Raw genomic sequence first — 21,257 nt, forward strand, 5'->3', positions numbered from 1 at the left:
TATAAGCATATAATTCGAGTATAGGATCCGTAACGCTGTACTATCTGCGCCGACTTTTATCGTTTTACGAGTGGCAACCGTTTGCGAGGTGTTTCAAGCTTCGTTTGAAATCAAAGAATGCCAATTTTCTCCAAAACTATCAATTTTCGGATCTAATATAATATATGTATACATAAAAATGTTTTTTAAATATCTATCGATTCCCCCAGGTTTGAAAGCGATCCGTCATCGTGACCTAAAATCACGATTTCCTTGAAAAATAGAGGTGCAATTTACTATTTTACCACATTCTAAATCTGAATCAGTGGATAGTCACTATAATTACCCAGTGGCATACTTGGCACTGATAATCAGAAGTTCAATTAAAAAAGAAAGAATGTTTCAGCATAATATAATTAAAATATTGATATTTGCACGTTAATTTTAATCTTCCAATATACCATATTCATTAAATTTAAACACTAAAACAAGGTTAATTAGATCACACAATAAAGATCAGCTAGATTAGGGATCTCACATTTAATTCACTGATCTGCCAGTGGCAGATTTGCCACTGATATCAGTGATTATCCACTGATTCAGATTTAGAGAGCAGGGATTATTTTTTGGTGCCCCCCCTCCCCAGAATAACCACGCAAAAATTGATCAAATTTCATAAAATACACTGAGAGAAAGGATTTTGTTAATTTAACAAGCCATCAGTGCTTTAATAAATGATCGGTAAATATGTGACAACAAAATTGATTTGTTGTGATTGCTACTAGTTTGCTATACCAACCAATTATTAGTAATAGAAGCAAACTATATAGACCTAGCTTATCTTTTGGATAGACTTTAGGATCGTTTATCATAGAAATCATGGATGATCGTGGGATTTTAAGTCGTAGGAAACTGACCAATCACAGTCAAATATAAGAAGAATACTTGACTAGAATTGGTCAATTTCTTACTAATTTGAAACCCTACGACCATCTATGGCTTCTATGCATATATATGTGCCTTTTATTTGCTTGCAATACTATTAATTATTTGTTACATTGACGAATGAGAAATAATTAATTTGCAATAGTAACTAATCGATCGTTTTCTTAACAAATATCACATTTGTTTTCCCTTAATTTGTTTCTATAACAAAGTCATTTCTTTCAGTGCATAGGTGAGTCTCTCCTTGTTCAGGTGCCTTCCGTGTATCATATGTTAAACATTAACGTTGCGTAACATACTGGTCTCCAGGTGTATTAATGTCTTCAGGTGTATAAATGGAGTGTTAATGAAGTCTCAAAATTCCGACAGACGTATTATACACGTAATCGGTTGCGCATTGACGCTATTTATAGTAGCAGCATATGTATGTTGTTAATTATCGATTCTTCAGACTAATATATCTTCTTACTTTTGAATGTACTCTCTAAATCTGAATCAGTGGATAATCACTGATATCAGTGCCAAGTATGCCACTAATCAGTAATTAAATGTGAGATTCCTAACCTAGCTAATTTTTATTATGTGATCTATAGATTGGCACTGATAATCAGTGAAGTTCAACTAAAAAAGAAAGAATATTTAAGCATTATTTGACTAAAATACTGATATTTGCACGTTAATTTCAACCTTCCAATACATATTCATTGAATTTAACTATTAGTTAGTTACAACTAACCTTGTTTTAATGGTTAAATTCAATGAATATGGTATTGGAAGATTGAAATTAACGTGCAAATATCAGTATTTTAGTCAAATACATAATGCTCAAATATTCTTTCTTTTTTAGTTGAACTTCACTGATTATCAGTGCCAAGTATGTCACTGGGTAATTAGTGACTATCCACTGATTCAGATTTAGAGAGTACTGAAAACGAATTTATGTGCGATGAAAATAAAATATAAAATGAAAAATTATATTCAGTACTAAATGTGATCTCAAGATGCCGAATGTATTAGTTATAATATTGCAGTCTAAAATGATTGCAAAGTTGATGATTGCGCATCGCGAGAAAATATTCTCGTGCAATAATTGGGAAGCATTCCATTTTGTAAATGTCACGTGATCTATCATGTCTTTTTTCTTTTACACCGGTGAAGCGCACCTTGACAAATTCACAGTTTAGAAGCTAAAATGCAATTGTATTGCAAGAATTTTATTTCTATATGCAATAAGAAACGGTTTAATTACTGTAAATAAAAAAAATTCTGTGATATATCTAGATCACAATGATCTAAAAAATCAGATTTCGTTCGCGAAACAAAATGGAAATTCTCGTGTGCAAACGAATTATACTATACAAGGATAAAAGGCATTCCGACACGGGATGCAGATGGTGTCCTGAATTTCCGCTCTATCCCGTATTATCGAAGACTACCGTGTTAATCCGATTCGAGTTAAGCCGAAAAGTTTTTTTTTTTTTCGAACGAAAAATATGGGCGATCGTTGCGTTTCGTACACTTTTTCCACGCGATTTTGTCGATCACACCACGGTGATTTTCGGAAATGCGATGATCACGCAAAGCGAGGATTACTGATACACACGCGCGCGTACATCGCCTCGCTTAAGTAAAGATCAATACAACGTCTCGACGATAAATTCCTTTACGTTCTAACGGCATTAAATACTTGAGACGCAACACGGATTATACGCCTTGGTTCACTGAATGTTGCGTGAGTATAACGGTTAAAAGGAGAGAAGAGCTCGATGAGATGTGACGCGTTTAGGGATTTTGAGCGTGATGTAAGATGTTATCACGTTTACGTTCTAAGGCAGAAGTAGATAAAGATACCAGTAATGGGAATATACACTGTAAAAAATAAAATGTTAATTTTAACTTAAAGATGTATAGTGGATTTTCTGAAACATACAAAAATGTTAAAAAATTAACATTTTATTTTTTAATAGATAGAAAAAAAGGTTTCTTTGGATTTAGTATTCCTATTTATTTGACTAAAATTTGTTTTATTGAAACAACATATGCTTGTACGAAATATTATTTGTTTGAATAAAAATTTTGTTGTTTCATTTGAGAAACTTCTATTGTTTGATAGAAATAACGTTATTATTTGAAGTAACATCTTTCAATCAAATAATATATAATATTATTTGGTTACAATGAATACAAACAATGAGACGAATTATTTGTTTGAAAATGGCAAAATATATTGATAGAGGTTATGGTAGAGATTATGATTAGAGGTCCATGCAAATAATTGCCTTCTTAGAACAACCATTATATTTTTTGGCTGAAATTACGAAAACAATGGCTTATAGGTGCATCTAAAACAACAGGATTAAACGAACAGCACTATATCAACTATATCCCATATCAATTATGTTTGTGCAGTACAATTTGATCACGCGAATGCCGAAGATAGACATTATCTGTTCAAACAAATAACGTATTTAAGACAAAGATATACATTGTTTCAAATTCAAACAATCGCACTTATTGATTTAAACATTGGTTTGTTTGGACCATTCCAAATAACAAATTTATTTGGATAAAATAAAATTTATTAAATCCAAAGAAATCTTTTTTTTCTGTATATATATGTATATATATATTTCTTTTTTATAAATTAGATCTGAAAACACAGATGTTTTTTCTTACAAGCAGGAAGAACGGTGTGTTGTTGAAATATTTAAAAATTTAAGTTAAATACAGATCTGAAAATAATTCTCGTCGGATTATCAAAATAATTAGATAGAACGCTCAAACTAATTGTTAAAATGTCAAAAGTTTTTGCAGCATTGTTCATCATGCTTGAGTTTCCTACATAATTATTTCAATATTCCAACAAATTTTTTAAAATTTGTATCTACCTAAATTTTTAAATATTTCAGCAAAATCATTCTTTCTGTGTATAAGCAATAAATAAATATCTGTAGATTTCCGAGTTTATTTTACTTTAAAGTTAATAATGAATCGAAAATAATATTTCAATTATTTAACATATAATTGAACCTTATAATTTTTAAATTATTACACATATAACATTAATTCTTCATTATTCAGTAATTAATTCTTCACAGATATGGCCCTTAATAATACAACAGATAACATGCGTTATTGTTTCCTATCGCTCAGGATGCACGAAGGGAAACATACAACTGAACGATAAATATTTTCTTATTTCATTTGATATGCGTATCTCTTCTTCGCTTGCCAGGAAACAAAGCCTTTATTATGACTACATATGTTTTCTGTGAATCTTTACACAATCAGTTTGTTGCTAATTAGTGACCGTTATACCTGCGCTGTTCCCATATGCAATATACTTATTATCATGAGACTGTCGAGGTCACATATCCGGAAATATACTGAGAGTCTTCGTTTTTTCATGTCTGTCAAATGCGTCGTTTTTCGTGTAACTAATGTACGCGCAACATGACTCCAAGGGACATACATATATCAAAAAAAAAAAGAAAGAGAAAAAAGTTTTACACCATCCCCGTTATCTTGCGTATCCCTACATTGAGCCAGAAACTCCATTAATCTTCTCTTCTAGATGATTTATCTAACAAGTTGTTTTATTCTTTACGAAATGTTAGTATTATTCTGCCCACGCTTATTTTACGACTGATAATTACACACGTAATTTAACGAGTATTTCGCAATCGTAACTTATGTATCCTATTTTTAATTCTCACGTCACGCCGCAATCTTTGTAATACAATTTCAAGATATAGCCGAGGCTAATGTGTGTGCAAAACCTTTTCTTTTATAATTGTCCATTCCGAAAATCGATAAAAAATCTATTTCTTCCGTCTGTCGATCGAACACCACTCGATATCCCTCTCCCTTGAAATTACCGTCCTCTCGGCGGGGTCACGCTTGCCACGCTGAAAATCAATGGTGCATTGACTTTTGCTCCCGACAGATTCGCCGAGACGCGAGATTGGATTTCAATTTGTTTCGGAGGAATATTCGTTATTCTCGTTATTAGACTTTCGGAAAAGCGGCGATTACGGCGGCGCGATATACGACAAAAAGCGAGCGAACGAGATGAGGCGAGGAAAGCGCTAATGATTGGTTTCAAACGAATTTCCACCTGGTAGATCCGATTTCGATGTCTATGGGCGATATGCACTCACCTATTCATAATTACTCTATCATTCTCCGCCACCATCGCTAAGAGTCGTGGCAGTTTATGGCTTCGCGACTCGCGGGTAATTGGATTGTCTGCCACCGACTGACCGAACGACCATCCCATAATTCTTTATGTCAACAAGAATGGCCACGGTACTGTGGCGCTTTCTGTGCTGCACATTATTGTGTGTCTTCTGCGCTATTTCCCGATAATCGCGTATTTTTCTTTTTTTTTTGTATCTAGTGTGCCACTTTAATCGGTTCACTGGCAAGACTTACTTAAGTCAATTCCAGAATAACAGGTGATTACTATGTTTTGTAACGTCAAAAAAAAATTTTGAGAGTAAAAAATATTTAACATTGACTTTCAATTTAATATTGATTCATTTATAAAAATTTCCATAACTTGCAAAATTTATGACGTGAACTATGCAAATGTATTCGCACATTATAATAATTATTATGACCAGCAGTCGCAAATATGATAACATGGCAAAGCTCGTAAATGTGTAGCCATATGATTGCTAAATGCAAAACTCGATTTTATCGTTTCGCGAATATTGACGTGAGCTCGTTCTTCTCGCAATTGTTTGCCAGGGTCTGCTGTATTTCCTTTTCTTGCTTCTCGCGAGAGCGTTAATATGAAAAGTTTCGCATGGAAAGCTTCGATTTTATTTAATTGAAAAGTTTTTATGTATATTAGCTTTGTTCGTCATTATTTCGATAACTAAGAACATTCTTGACTTTCACTGTATAAAACATTAGGTCACAAAGATAGTCTGGGTCAAATTAGTTTTGATTATTGAAAGTTGGAGCGATTACTGAAAGTTGGAGAAAAACAGCAAAAATGTACGCTAAAAATTGCTCCAAATAACGAATCAGGTGAATGTAAATTTAATGCGCAGATACCGTCAGTGCGTTCCTCTCATGACTCTTGTCTCTTGTATATACATTTTAAATGCGTACAATTATGAATTTAATATTCCAAAAAAATTCGTGATATCCTATTGCTAAAATAAAATTGGAAAAAAGTTGTTTAAATCTACGATATAGTAGGACTCTTTAAGGTTAACGAATTAAAAATATTTCCCCCGTATAAATTTTGTAGACAAAGTACACACATATACAACGCCGTTAAAGAGTATCTTCCTCTTCAAAAGCAGCTTGCGTTTCCTGTGTGAATGTACAAGATGATTTGTTCGATTCGAGAATTACGCCCAAATACCGTTTTTATTATCTACCGCTTTATTGCTGCGCGTGTGCAACAAATGACGATAGACAAATTACCTGCCAGTAAAGACTTTTATGCGTGATGTTTAATGGCGTTCCTTTCACACATATGCACGATCGCGACGATAGGTATATGTTGCATTAAACGACGCCGTTAAATCACTATAACGGCCATAGCAAGTGTTCGTGCTTTTAAGCAAGGTCCAATGTCGATATTATACGTAGCACGATGTGAATGACCAATAAATATATGTAAATCAGCCTTGACGTGCAAATAATTGAAACAAAATTAATTCTCCTCTCGCATTGCGTTTTATTTCAAAATATTAAAATTTCCGTGACATCAGTGGCAGTGCATAATTTGCTTCCTCGAGGAAAAATTAAAATTTCCTGGTAGAATTTCCATCTCCGCTTTCGTTTCACAAATTACTTAATATAAATCGCAATTATGTTTTAAGGATTACAGAAAGCAATGTATGGTGCGCTTGTATAAAGGTTATTACAGCATGTTGCTTACACGAATTATGCAATGCGCGTGGTAAAATGCATTGTCAGGACAAAAGTCGTGCACGAGTTGAAGCTAAGGATGCGCTTTACTTTAATCCTGAAATGTATACTCGTTTCATCTTATGTCGTGCGTCTAGGAGATACCCTATCCTATGATATCCCATAACGAATTGCCTTGAAGAAGACTTTTGCACAAATAAAAAGATTATTTATGTAAAAGCTGATAATTTATTTTATGAAAAAATACTTTCATTATTCAACTTTATTATCATTAAAAATTTAAATGTATGCGCGTGTAACATCTTCTTAAAACAATTAATAATATATTTAACGTGTGTTATTAAATATTTATATTTATTCATAACGTAATTAATCTTGCATATTTATTTTAATATTACGTGATATACTCTACTTTCATTCTTCTGTATAATTTATTACAAAATATAGAAAATAAACATAATATTTCCTGTTATGATTTTGGTTAAGATACATTAAACTACGATAAAGTGTTACGTCGCAGTCGAAGGTTTTCTCCGTTTTTTAGGTCAATGCATTAAAGTAATTTACCCGGGGATCGGAGATCAAGCCGTACGGTTAATGATGTTCGGTAGGAAGCGTCGGATGGTTATTTGGAAGGAAGATCTCGATTCCGGTGCCGAAAAGATTTCGCAGTTTATAGGCGAGTCTGCGAGGATCGCCCTTTTTGATATCTTTATAACTAGGAAACGACAAATCGATCTCCAACGGTTGGAGCGAATATACGTTCTCGCGAGGTGAATCTACCGGTTTGTTTTTGTTTAAGAGTTGCGCTAATTTCTGGAAGTGGGGGAAAGGATCTTGGTTCGAATTAAGAGCTGATTTGATTCGAAACCTCAATCTCTTTTCTTGTTGTCTACGTCCGCCTTTACTAGGCATGGAGGTGTTGTAAAAGAATAAATGTTTGAAAATTTCGAAGGAGTACCGCAGGACGGGGGCCACGCTATTGGCAGCGACAATCCTAACAGCCCTCTGAATATGAGATACTTATAATTTCTCAGAAGAAGCGATATCAGACGGGGGCCACGCTATTGGCAGCGACAGTCCTAACAGCTCCCTGAGTACTTATAATTTCTCCGAAGAAACGATATCAGACCGGGGCCACGCTATTGGCAGCGACAGTCCTAACGACTCCTCGGATACTTATAACTGAGTGTAATTGAATATAATTGAATGTAACAGAATAGAGATTTAGGCTTCTGGCGAGTTGGTTTAGTATTTTCAGCTTTTAATAAAAAAAAATAAAATAATGAGAGAATACAAGAGTGAACTTAGAATAGGAGCGCAAGGATAGGTTTACTTACTTCTAAAATAGTTTTCTACCTTTTTCTCCGCTGTTTCTGCTTTTGGCAGCTCCTTTTATACTAGAAAATGAGTATGGGAGTGTCCTTTCAGGACCAATCAGTACTCCTCAAAATTTGGTAGAACCTATGCTCGCGCTCGTTTCCTTAAGATAAGGCAGCAGGGCTCCGCGTAAGCCCCACTCCCGACACTACGAGTCTAGTTTTAATAATTTATAAAAGTTCGATCTTTCTTAACTAATATCCCTACGCGAGGCGAAGTGTGACAACATATTCTAAATTTTAAATTGGTTTAAAATATACATTATAACTTTATTTATCATAATTTTTTGATAGTTTTTAATTTCATTAAAAATAAGAGAAAATGTGAAAAGGAAAAATAAAAGATATTCATCCTCGCGTTCGGGAAGGTCTTAATTTTTAACATACTACTTAATTATTAGACATATATGCTATTGTTTAACTATTTCTTAAATAAAGGCTCTCAAAAGAAAAAGATTGTAGAATAGCTATTCTTTTATCTATGTGACGCATAAGGGTATGCGAGCGTAAGCTGTCTGTTTGTCGAGAAGTAAACAGACCCTCTCGTAAAAAGGGACGGTTGGAATATAGTTTCGAAATAAAAAATAGGAACAAACTAAGACGTAATACTAAACTAGAGATAGGATAAAGATAATATGTGAATCGTATATTTATAATAAAGAAGAGGAGAATTTTCGGGATGTAACAAAGCAAAATAAAAATATTATTGATGACATTTTCATGTGTAGTTTCATTGACTTATAGTATATATTGAAATTATTTGTTTTAAAGACATAAACAGTATTGGAACACGTGTCTAATATGAAATTATTAAATAAAAATAACTAAAAATATATATATATATATTAACTTTATATATTCATTTACGGCTTCTACGCTAGCTTGAATTTACGGCATTTATTTTTATTACCGAGTTACGTCACAAATTATCATAACTGTTGGATTACGCATCCACTGAATAGGTTTTGCTCTATGCAGCTAATTGCGCAGAATCATTTGTAGTCGAGATATTGACCCCAGGGCAACGTCTAGGAGAAACAAAAAAAAGATGCGCCGACAAAAACGTTTGCGGCGTACCTGCTGCTTTTTTTCATTTAAATGGCCGGTAAGGCGGCGGCGGGATGCAGACTGCATACTTAATGGAGGCATATTCTGCGGTGCCACTGCCACTCAAGGCAAGCCCAACACTACGTCAACGGGGTCAGGCTGTTCGCGACAGGAAAATAATATGAGTTGGTCATAATCCGCGGCAGCACTTCGCCTCCAGATACGGAGGTGTACAACAAACTAAGCTGCAAGGACATTCCACGTATGGAGTCACGAGAGGTACAGCGAAATAATGATACTCGGTAGAAATGTCTTCCGTCGTTTCTTTCAAATTTTTCTAAGCGAAATATAAAATAAAGGTATATGTTTATATAGTTTGTATACATTGTATAGATATGTCGTTTTTATCGTTCCTCAGATAAAACATAGAGTCAATGATACTAGAAGACATCATCATGATTTCATTTGTCACTTATAAAAGAACTTACAAACGACAAATACGATCATTATGCTAACCTGTAGTATCATTATTTTACTCTATCTTCTACCTGAGGAATAATAAAAATAATATATCTATATAATTTAAATGAACTTATAAATAATAAATAAGGACATGATGGCGTCCTAAGATATTATTAGGACTGTATTTTGCTGTGGAATAATAAAAACGATATATTTATATAATTTAAAGTGAACTTATAAGTGATAATAAGGTCATGATGAAGTCCTTATGATATTATTATAACTTCTGTGTTCTACGTCATACATATAGAAGCAGTAAGCGATGTTTTGATGAGGTTATCGTTTAATGTAAAAATTATATGAATCAAGGGAAAAAGAATTTCTTAACAGCAAAAATAAAAGGCATAAAAGTATCAAGAGTACATTATTGCTCTTTGCCCTGTAATCATTATACTGCGCTATCGTGTACGTTGTACGTCATACATCCGCATTGTATGTACTATGCGTGGACAGTATGATATATGTACGTGCACCGACCGGTGCAATTGCACGTGTAAAGCGAGCGGGTGAAAGGGAGGCCGATGACGGGAGGCTCGTCGAACGCGATGCGGAACATAGGAAGAAGGAATGACATTACCGGATTGTGCAATAGATATGCGCGACGCTACGTGAATCAACTACTCGGAGACCGAACGAGGTGGTCGGAAGTAATTAGTCACGATTTTTTTCCCGCTGTAATTGGTGTCGTGCAGACTGAGTGATTTACGTGGCGAATTTTTACGCGAATGCGAATTAATTCGCGTGTGTAATATGATGATGACTCGCGCTATTGTACTGAATGAAAAAAAAAACAAATACTTATTAATAGATACAATCGCGATTGATGTAACGAGATGAAAGGCATGTTGGTACATCAGCATTATGAAAGCTTCGAGCGTAACTTTGAGTAAAATTGATGAGCATTAACTCTCTGATTAAGGCGGCTTCAGATGACATGGCCAATGCACGTCAACATTAATAAGTATTAAATGCACACGTATACACACATGACTGACATGACATGCATAATTATCCATACGAATATAGGTCAGTATTTAGCGAATGTACATAAAGTTGGCGTGTATTGTCCAAGCCGCCTTTAAATATAAGAAAATATCTAAGGTATACATAGTTCGTTTTTATTGTAAAACCGTTTTAAATAATATCTTAAAATGCTAATACGACTTCGTGATTAACTTACGACATCTCAAAACTGTACTTAATATGGTCTTAAATATAAAAACCAATTATGAATACTGGCTTAAGTCTACTCTCTAAAAGTGAATCAATTATCACTGACTTCAATGCTACACTTATAATTGTAATATCAACGAATATTTACTATTTTTCAGTAATAATACACTGATTCATTTTGAGAAGTGGTTTCTACAGATTGAATCTGCAGAAAATCATAATCTCTAAAATCAGTGTATTATTACTGAAAAACAGTAAATATTCGCTGATAACTTCAGTGCGACACTTATAACTGATGTAATCAATAATAACACACTAATTCACTTTTAGAAAGTACGTAATTTTATATGAAGTTATGATATTATATTATACTTATATAATTCTTTAATATATATATAAATTGAATAACATAATTAATTGAGTAACATGATTAATTAGCAAGCGTAAATATATATGTTTAAATATATGTTTCCTTTATTGCGTTTCAATTTTTATGTAAAGCATGCAATTATTCGCACAAATGAACCGTAGAGCGGAGCAAAGAGCCCGTCGCGCTCGCAATGGTGCTAAACGTCATGTTTGTTGCACGAAAGAGATTTACGATTGCAGGTGATTACGCAGGCTCGTCTTGAAGACGACGCGCGATTACCGAGCAGTAAGATTACCCAGCAGCGACGATTATGTATTCTTAATAGGATGAAGCGCAATCTGCTTATACACCGCCGTGACAGAACTCTCGCGCTGTTGTTGGATGCTTACAAACTCGCCTAATATCTGTCTATCCGGTCGCGGGACGAACGAAGCGAAGCTTCGTCACCGCGATCGAAACTCACCGAAACTCGATTTTCGTAGCTTGTTGACAAGTCGCCGTCCTGGGGAAGTCTCAAAAATTACATTATTATCCGGCTGTCACCCGACTGTCAGCGAGCGTAATGAGAGCAGACGTTCTCTTCTGCGGAGACCGCGTTGTAACGGCGAAATTCCGCGGCATGAAAACTGGCAGGTGCATCATGTTAGGAGAAACACCTCGCCGGAGGCGTCATACTCCTCATCCAAGTAATAACGGACTGTAACGTTCACCAATGACGAAAGAAATTTGATTGTATGATTGTACGCCGCCTGCGTTGCTACGACCGGTCGCTAATGATTCAACAATTACGAAAGTTCTTCTCCGAGGCTAAACTATCGTTCACGCGTATTTCTCCGGTACCTTTTGCAATAATAATTAACAATCTGTAAGCTTCGATTGTTGTTTCACCGCTCAGAGTTATTTAGAGCGTACTGTAATGACGCAATACGCGTGGCGTGTCACGATGACTCTGGTTAAAATATTCGTATCATTTGGTACTTCAACGAATATGCACAAAGTTCCGAGACTGTTTTACAAATGTTGCTCTCCGCAATAACGCGGCATGCATTTATGCATGTACAATTATTCGAATGCAAACTCGTTAATCTGTTTTAGACGCGGAGCTGCTCGCGTCGCAAAAATCATAAACGATATTTTTAAACAGATGCGAAAACGAACGGGCGTTCACATTCCTAAATGTACTGCACAAAAGTAACAAAGCCGAGATAAAAGTTTATTATTAATATTAAAGAGAGTATAAAATTGTATAAAAATTAAAATTCCATAAACAATAAACAAAATATTCATTTAAATAATTTAAATATCTGTCGTTTATTTAAAAGATTGGCATACTCAATATTCGAAAAATTATTATATTCGAAATTGCTATATTTAAAAATCAATATGTTAGATCGATGTTTAAACGATCATAACGTAAAGTGTAATTGAATTCTCAATTCTAGCAAAGGAGAGTCTAGCAAAGTTAGCGACAAAATCGTAATTCGCAATTTGCCGGAAAGTCAGACCGACTTATTTTTGTGAAGATTTCCGCATGGTTGAAAACGTTTCAGACACACAAATGTTGGCCCGAGAGATAAAGTTACATTAAAATCAAGAGGAATAAATTGGAGTTCGACGGGAATTCGCTCGGACAATTATCTTGGGGACGAAGCAGCTCCAATTAAATGAGCTTCCTGCAGTTCCCGTCTCGCAAAAACGGGATCTCCGATGCTAATTAGCAAAGTCTATGCTGGAAGTGAATTTCATATCGAGTTGTAATCGAGTAAACAACGGCCTTAAGTAGTTCGAGCGTGCTATCTGCTTCCACGATTTCTTCGTGACCTGACATTCAATCGCGATATTCGCCCGTCGGGGGCACTCGTCTCGCCTTATAACGACGCATAAATGTCGTGAACTGAATGCAAATAATCCCGAAGAATCGCTCAATGCAACGAACGGAGCCGCGATAAACGTCGGATATATGGAAAATAAGCGTGAAAATGTAGATTGCGTTTTATCACTTATTATTACGATTAAAATCGTAATTACAATCCAAAATGCGTAAAGATTTGAATTTTCTTTATTTACTGTCTCTCCATTTTTTAAAAGATTCAATAATTCATTCGCATAAAAACGTTTAAGTTAATTTAATATATAAAATTAATATAATTCTGAGATTGTTTGACATATAATATACCACAGTGAAAAAAATTTTGTTCATTTTTGGTCCAATGAATCGTTAATCAATGTCCGACTTAATGTCCGACTCATTGATACACAATAACTGGATTCATTTATACAACTATATATTCATTCTTGCAATGAATTCTAGGAATAGTTTTATAATCAAAATCATTATGAGGATTCATTGGACCAATTTTCATTATTTTTTCATAATTCAATGAATATTTTATTGTATTTACGTACAGTTTCGATTCAGTGCAGAGTGCACTTATCTATCTGGTTATTTAAAAAGGACAAGAAGTCAAATATAATAAATATGTTTGCACAATTTGAATCTGCAAGCTAACTGAAATATTTGCTTATTCGGTTTACGAACGAAATGCGCTTGGAAATATTCACTATTAATTCGCTATCTGGCATTAAATTTAAATTCGTTTTTACCACATCGACTTTTATTGATTTAACATAGCATTTCGGAGCATAGCTGCGCCATTTCGTTCATGGAATCGAAAGAGCCGATTATAGCACAATAGAATATTCCATTACCTAACTTCAATAATCCGGTTTATAGTTATAAATAAACTACTTTGAGAGGATTACGAATGGCAGCTCTAACCCGTAGTTAAACAGCAATTCTAAATTAAGAGAGATTTATGTGTGTCCGACAGTATGTAATTATACCATTCCATAAAATATTCAATTAATGAAAATGACGGATAATTATATCGATCACTATTTAATTCAAAAGTTAATCGCAATTGTAAAGTTAAGTTATAATCATTAAGAGTTGTCTTAAATCAGATTCAATTGTAACAAGTGTATTTGCATTGAGTGATTATTAAACGAGAAAATACTTTGCTAAGGAGAATAATACAGAACGATTTCTTCGCGAGAACTCTTGAGACAAGAACTTAATTAAGAAATATAATCACCTTCACCGCAATCAACACAAGGCTAAAAATTGATATCAGAAAGTTAACAGAAATTTTATAACATATATTTTGAACGATAAACGTTGATGTAAATTTTTTACGACAGCTCGTCGCACTGTGTAAATTCAAACTTTATATCCGCGATGTACGAACAAGAAAGAAAAAGTGATTCGCTAATTTAAAAAAATAATATCGCACTCACTTGGGAAACTGCGTGCACAGGCGACGAAGCACGCCGCAACGAGAAGAACTTGGACGAACGTTTTCATCCTGTCGCACACAGGGAACGTCGGCAACTCGTAAACTGTCAAGAATCGCTTGCTACCTCGACGATGTCTCGATCGACACTAACCGGTCCACCCGAACGATGGCTGTCACGTACGACTGGAAAGGATCAAGGTTACTCGCCAGACCAGACCGGACCGGACAGTGGAAAACACCGACGCTTTGCCCCGCGACTTTTGCCCGCGCCGCGGCTATATGCGATCCCCCGATCGCGGCCGCACCAATCAGTGCCGATCGGTCGTCACGTGGTGCGCGTCACGTGATCGCAGCGCGCGATTTTGAGTCACGTCGCAGCTTTTCTTGGTATCGATGATCCTTATAATTCTACATCGCCATCGGAATAGTAAATATAACGCATGGCGTGCACAAACAATCGTATTTTTGATTTATACAACGCTCTCAGTCGAGTCGACGAGCAATTGCGCATGTACTAATAATTATACCAGTACCAGACTAAACATAATACATGAGTAACACTTTTGTTCCGGATAAACGCCGCGAACGTTATCGCGCCTGTCGTCAGCTTAGTTCGAAAAATCATTACTCACGAGACTTTCCAAGAAAAAAAAAACGCTAGAAGATAAATGGCGCGAATAACAGTTTCAAGTTTAGGCCGAGACGTTGAGAAATTATGTAATCTTGATGAAAACAGGTCAAAGGAGGCGGTGGCTCGCATCGAGGATCCTTATCATACGCACGTGGTGTGTACACGGTGATATGCGCACGCAACTGTATACGTGCGTAATCGTGTGTGCGTACATCCTCTTGCGTGTGTACATTACGTGCGGGTTATTATTATTATTATTATTATTACAGAAACCACACGGTGCAACGATGGCGGGCGAACTAGCTCAGCGGAACACGATAATTATCGTGCGTCTCACAACAAGCTTGTGTGTACACGCGGGCCGCTTTACGCACGCATCGGTGTACCGCTTGCCATGCCTGCGCGCTTTCGCGTAAGAAGTCTGTTACATGAACCGTCGAGAAACTTCGGAACCAGACGAGACTTGCCTGACGAGATGCTTAACCCTGAGACACGCACGAGCTACTTTTACAACCGCGAAAACGTGATAAATTACTTCGAATAATTGCTGCCGAGTTTTAGTATCACTAGAAATGTTAATCTTCAAGATTAATTCGCTTTTACAAAGAGATCATTTTTAATTATACTCATAATTCTCAAAAATTATTTCGAGATATGAATAAAGATGTAAACAATGAAAAAATACTAGAATTTTAGAGTAAAAAACTCGGGAAATATGGTTTTTTTCCTTCGACTTTGACAGTTTTTTACTCTTTTATTATATTTTTTTAACATTATTTTTTTTAACATTTCACAACATTTTGATACTGTACTGTATTGTTTCAGAATTTAGTTTTTGCACTTATCCGTAAGATTTCTGTGTAAAAATAGTTACAAAAGTTAAAAATAAAGTATAATGCCGGTGACTATAAATATACCTTACTTTTCACTATTATTTGAATTTTAATATTTTATACTATACTTCTATTTTAAAAGTTAAGTAAGGGTTCCATACTGTTATTAATACAAATAATACTTTATTAGACTAATTGACACCGTTTTTGTCATATACTGTGATTGTAATTATACGTATTCTATAGTAAATTGAAATTAGTGAGACAACGTTCATCGAATCTCTAATTACTCTTGAATCAATACTATATTAGGATGTAGTCTTAAAATAATGAAAATAGAGAGTACAATTATAACTAATAATATGCAACAAAAGTGGCTATTATGTTTATAAAGTATTATCTGTATTAATAACATCACTTATTTAGCTTTTAAATATAAAATATCTGTCGTTCAAATAATTATATTGAAATAACTATATGTTTTTTTCATGATTTTTATGTAATTTGGCCAAAAAACCGATATTTACAGAAAAAAACTAGTTTTTTTATTTTTCTCCGTAGTAAAAAATACTGTTTTTTTCATCTCTAGATATGAAAATGCAAAGCAGCAAAAATGTTTACGAAAGTTTGTAATTCTAGTTTAGTTGTAATTCTAAATCATTAAGTTAATTATTAGTTTTAAAGATTACACATGAATTTGCAGTGTAATCTTTGTTTTTACAAAAAAATTATTTAAAAAAAAATACCTATAATACTTAAAAATTATATTAAGATATGAAATGCAAAGCTACACAAACTTTCTTTGCGAAGATCTATATTGAAAGGGTACGTACTCGAGAATATATTTGCGTTTCAAAGTTAATGTAAAGGTAAAATATGTTCAGAGTAAAAATTACGTCTTTTCAGTGCGGCGTTCCAGTATTCGCATAAGCGACCTATAAATTTCGTAGTTACATGTTGATAAAAGTAATTGTGGGGTGGAATTATATGCGATCGGACCTTGTGATTGTTTAAGTCAGGGCCACGTATGTATTTATATAATCAAGTTATTTTCTAAGAGTAGTTGGAATCGTGTAATTTTTTTTTTCATATATTTTTTCCATCGTTTGAAATAAGGTATAAGCTACAAACACGCACTTCGCTTCGTTACTTTGATAAATTTTCTATGCACGCTATTCACAAATGTTCTGCGCAAAAACGTAGCAAAAATAGATACAAACGATTTATTGTAATAGATAAATGTAGTATTATGCGACCATTTTATCATTTCTCTATCGCGTATGAATTTAACCTTGCACTTATTATCGCTTTAGATATTTCCGGCTATCGTAACATATAATTGCTGCTACTTGCTAAAAGATATCGTTTAACGCTGAGTTAGCGCGCAACGGAAGTTAAAACAATAAACATATCAAATGTATCAAAATCGCTGCCCTAGATAAATATAAAAGTTTATAATTATAATTTGAATTAAATTAATTTAATTAAAAACATATCTAGCTTAGTTAATAATTAAAATTTTAATTCATCATTATTTTGATTCTTTTTGTCTAATACTGAGTTAGCAACGGAAGCTAAAGTAATAAACATATTAAACGGATTTATTGAAATCGTTGCCTTAGGTAAATAAAATTATATAAAATTATAATTTAAATTTTAATTAAATTAATTAAAAGCATATTTTACAGTTCGAAATTTCAATTTACCATACGTAGAATAATTTCAATTTTTTTTAGAAAAAAGGTATTTGAATAATTAAATCTTAAATATACTACGTTATAATTCTCCAAATGTGAATTAACGCTAAGCAATAATAGACCTTTGATTAGTCAGGCGATTTGAAACAATTGTTCTGTTTTTCTTTGATTCAGATTTCTTAGAAAGCGACTATTGAAGCAGTCTTTATTTCATAATATTTTCTTATCTACTCATCATAAGAAACAATTTTTTAACCACATCATCGAAATAAAATGAGACCTTGCTCATGCTATAACTGCATCAGCTATTGTTCGCCGATGCGATTAGTCACAAATGGACAAATGTGCGATGCGTTAATAACGAGAGAGAAAAAGGAACATAGATACAGAGAGAGAGAGAGAGAGAGAGAGAGAGAGAGAGAGAGAGAAAGAGAGAGAGAGAGCTTGTGGGCTCGCCTGGGTCGAATGCCGTTAAGTCGTGCGTTCAGTGACCGCATCGACACACGGTGGCCTGCAAACAACAGACAGTTTGATTAAAAGTAATTGCGTATGTCCAATGTAGCCAGGATTTGGACGAATTTTCGAATCGGTCGCGTCGCGCGCCGCATCGCGCCGTGTTCATTCACAGGCCGCTGGTAATTTCGCGAAAATGCATTTCACGGGTCGATTGCAATGTGGATCACGCTGTTGTTTTCGGCTTCGTGCCCGCTTCCTGCGAATCTTCCGGCCTGAGCGTACCAGCAGCTATAATTTATGATGCGGAAGAGCCGGTATAATGGCCGCGTGCAAGCCGAAGGCGACTGCTCTCGTCGTCGTGGACTCTTGCCACTATAAAGCGCGCGAGCAATCGGCTAAATGTATTTAACGGCACGTCGCAAGACACACCGTCCATAATTTAAATTCCACATTCAGTTTCCTATATTCTGAACGGATTCACAAACGCCAAATTCTAGAGAAAGTTTTGCACATCGCGTCAATATTTGTCAGCGTTTTAATTATAAAGAAGACATTATTTATAATATGACAGTAACAATTCTAATACGATAATGTTTTCTAAATTACCCGAAAAGTTGACGTAAAAACCTTTATTATTGCATATTTAATCACCACACTGTGTTATGATTATCGTATATTCTTTAATAATTTCACGACAAATATCGTTAATGCGATACGAAGATATCACTATTGTACTTTATTTGCTATACTTGTGTGTGTTCTCATTAAAATATAGCCTTCAGCAATTTTCGTAAAGAAGATAAGATATATGTTAGCTATGCACGTCATGATAAAATTTTATGATATCTTTTTATTTAATTTTTAAATCACTGTGACCTGTTGGTTTTTAATTGTAATCTGTATCTTTATTACGTAAGCATTTTTATTAATTATCCTGCACGCTTTTCGTTGTCGATATTATACAAATGTAGTAAGAATTGCCGCAGGTATGAGTTAAAAAAAGATATTTGCGCTTGCTGTTGGCAGTATATCCGGTATATCGTATGAAGATCTCGAGCTGTGAATATATCAACGTGTTTTTATTTCTCTTCGAGACTGCATCTTGATTTTGAAATGTAAATGAGAATATCTCTCTGCGTCGTCGATCTACCTTTACATAATGTAAATTAGTATTATCACAGAAATAGCTAAGACATTTGCGAATTTCCAATAAGTAGCGACACGTAACTTACTGCTATAAATATGTAATTACTTGTCTAGAGCGACAGGTGTTTCGACTTTAAAAGATAAGAACGCATTGTATTTGTAAAAATTACTATCGTCAGACAAAAATATGGTGAGAATCATAGTCTATAAATACACTAATGCGTCTACTTCAATTTTAAATTATTGTCCACTTGCGCACAAAGCAATCAAATGTTTTGTAAACTGTTACCGAGACATTTCTGCAAAGTGACACCAGTTTTGAAAAGGTAATGAGAATTTTTTTGTCGTAATCTGCTATATATTCGTAATCTGACAAACGCATTAGCTCGTTAAGGGCAAGCGATTAAACTTTAGTAATTCCCCTTTGAAAAGCTCGAGACTAAGTCGATTAAGGGTAACTAGCATCGTATACAAAAGTTTCTATATAAATACAGAAAGTAATGCGACAATGGATCATCATTAAGAAATATAAGATTGCAAAAAAAATATATATATATATACAATAATGTTAAAGTGTTTTGTAACGCAATTAAAAATACAATTGTTATACTTATCGCTCGAATGAAATATATCCTCTCGATAACATGCGCGCATTAAAGTCATATTTGAACGATGTTAACCTCATAATACTCATATTATCTCTCGTCATATTTACTCCCTTAACGTCGTATTAGCTTTTCCGCGCACACAGGTATTGGGACGAGGCACCGGTGAATGAGTCAGTGACAAATAAGCGACCCCCGTCAAGACCGGTACCGGTTAGATCGACGCGCGACGCAGATGTTGAGTCATTCGTGCTAGGAATATCGTAATTGCCTCGTCCGTACACGTACATAGATGCATTTCCCTCCGTCGTATATGCACAGATAGCGATGACGCGTCCGGCATATTATATTTCTCGTCGTCGGCGTTTTTCATTTGTTCTTCCTTCTTCAAACTAACGATCTAAGTTTCCTGTTGAATTTGCATGTGATACGTCAGCACGAATAAACCTGGGTTGGTAAAGACTGTTTTTTTTTTTTAAAATAAAACATTGCATTTCTTCTTAAATATGTTTTTAATGCTTCAAATATGCTTTAAATAATACTATAAAAAAACATTTAAAACATATTAAAAATATCAATTAAACATGTTTTAAACTGTTTAAAACACGTTTAAAACATGTTTTTTACCAACCCTGACAATAAATCAATTCTTTTTTAAATTCTAATTAAATAAGAGAAATCCGATATTAGATTAAAACGGATCTTAGTACTTAAATATTTCTGTGTGTGATTTTATGTACATATCTGAAATTATTCGTAGATTTAAGATCAGATTATTAACATTTTATACAAAATGCTTATTAGCATAAAAAATTAACAAATTGCTTATCAATTTAATAAGTGATGTTACTTAATACTGCTCATGATTGCGTTTTAAGATCGAAAAAGATTTTGGCGCGCAGTTTGCAGAATCAGATATGTACACAAAAATTACACAGAAATATTTAAGCATTAAGATCCGCTTTGATCGAATATAGAATTTCTCTTATTTAATTAGATTTATTCTCATCAGTCCAAATTCGTATCATATTTTTTTTAATTTATTGCAAAAAATAATGCGATCAAATATACGCGGCTCACGAATAAATTACGCAGTCGTGGCCGTAACTTTGCATCAATTCGACATTTGACGATAATCCTCTCGTTCATATTTGTATATATATATATATATAGATATTGAATATATTACGGAGTCTCTCGCGTTTGTCAAACCAGCGTGACAGTTTGCGGGAATACATTTTATTGTATATATTACGGCGTCAGATACCAGCAAACGTTATCTCTTT

General features: G+C 34.2%; 1 protein-coding gene across 1 annotated transcript in view; it reads right to left on the bottom strand.

Annotated features, from left to right (window-relative positions):
• The window catches only part of LOC108727733 (virus-induced RNA 1), a 43,957-nt gene extending 29,115 nt beyond the window's left edge, over positions 1-14,842 (bottom strand). The window contains exon 1 of the mRNA XM_018455953.1: positions 14,605-14,842. Coding sequence (XP_018311455.1) covers positions 14,605-14,671 — 67 coding nt within the window. The 5' untranslated portion in view covers positions 14,672-14,842. The remainder of the gene's footprint in view (positions 1-14,604) is intronic.
• Between the last annotated feature and the right edge of the window lie 6,415 nt (positions 14,843-21,257).

The sequence above is a fragment of the Mycetomoellerius zeteki genome, unplaced genomic scaffold (genome assembly GCF_001594055.1).
Source record: "Mycetomoellerius zeteki isolate Tzet28-1 unplaced genomic scaffold, Tzet1.0 scaffold52, whole genome shotgun sequence".
NCBI classification, from domain to species: Eukaryota; Metazoa; Arthropoda; class Insecta; order Hymenoptera; family Formicidae; genus Mycetomoellerius; species Mycetomoellerius zeteki.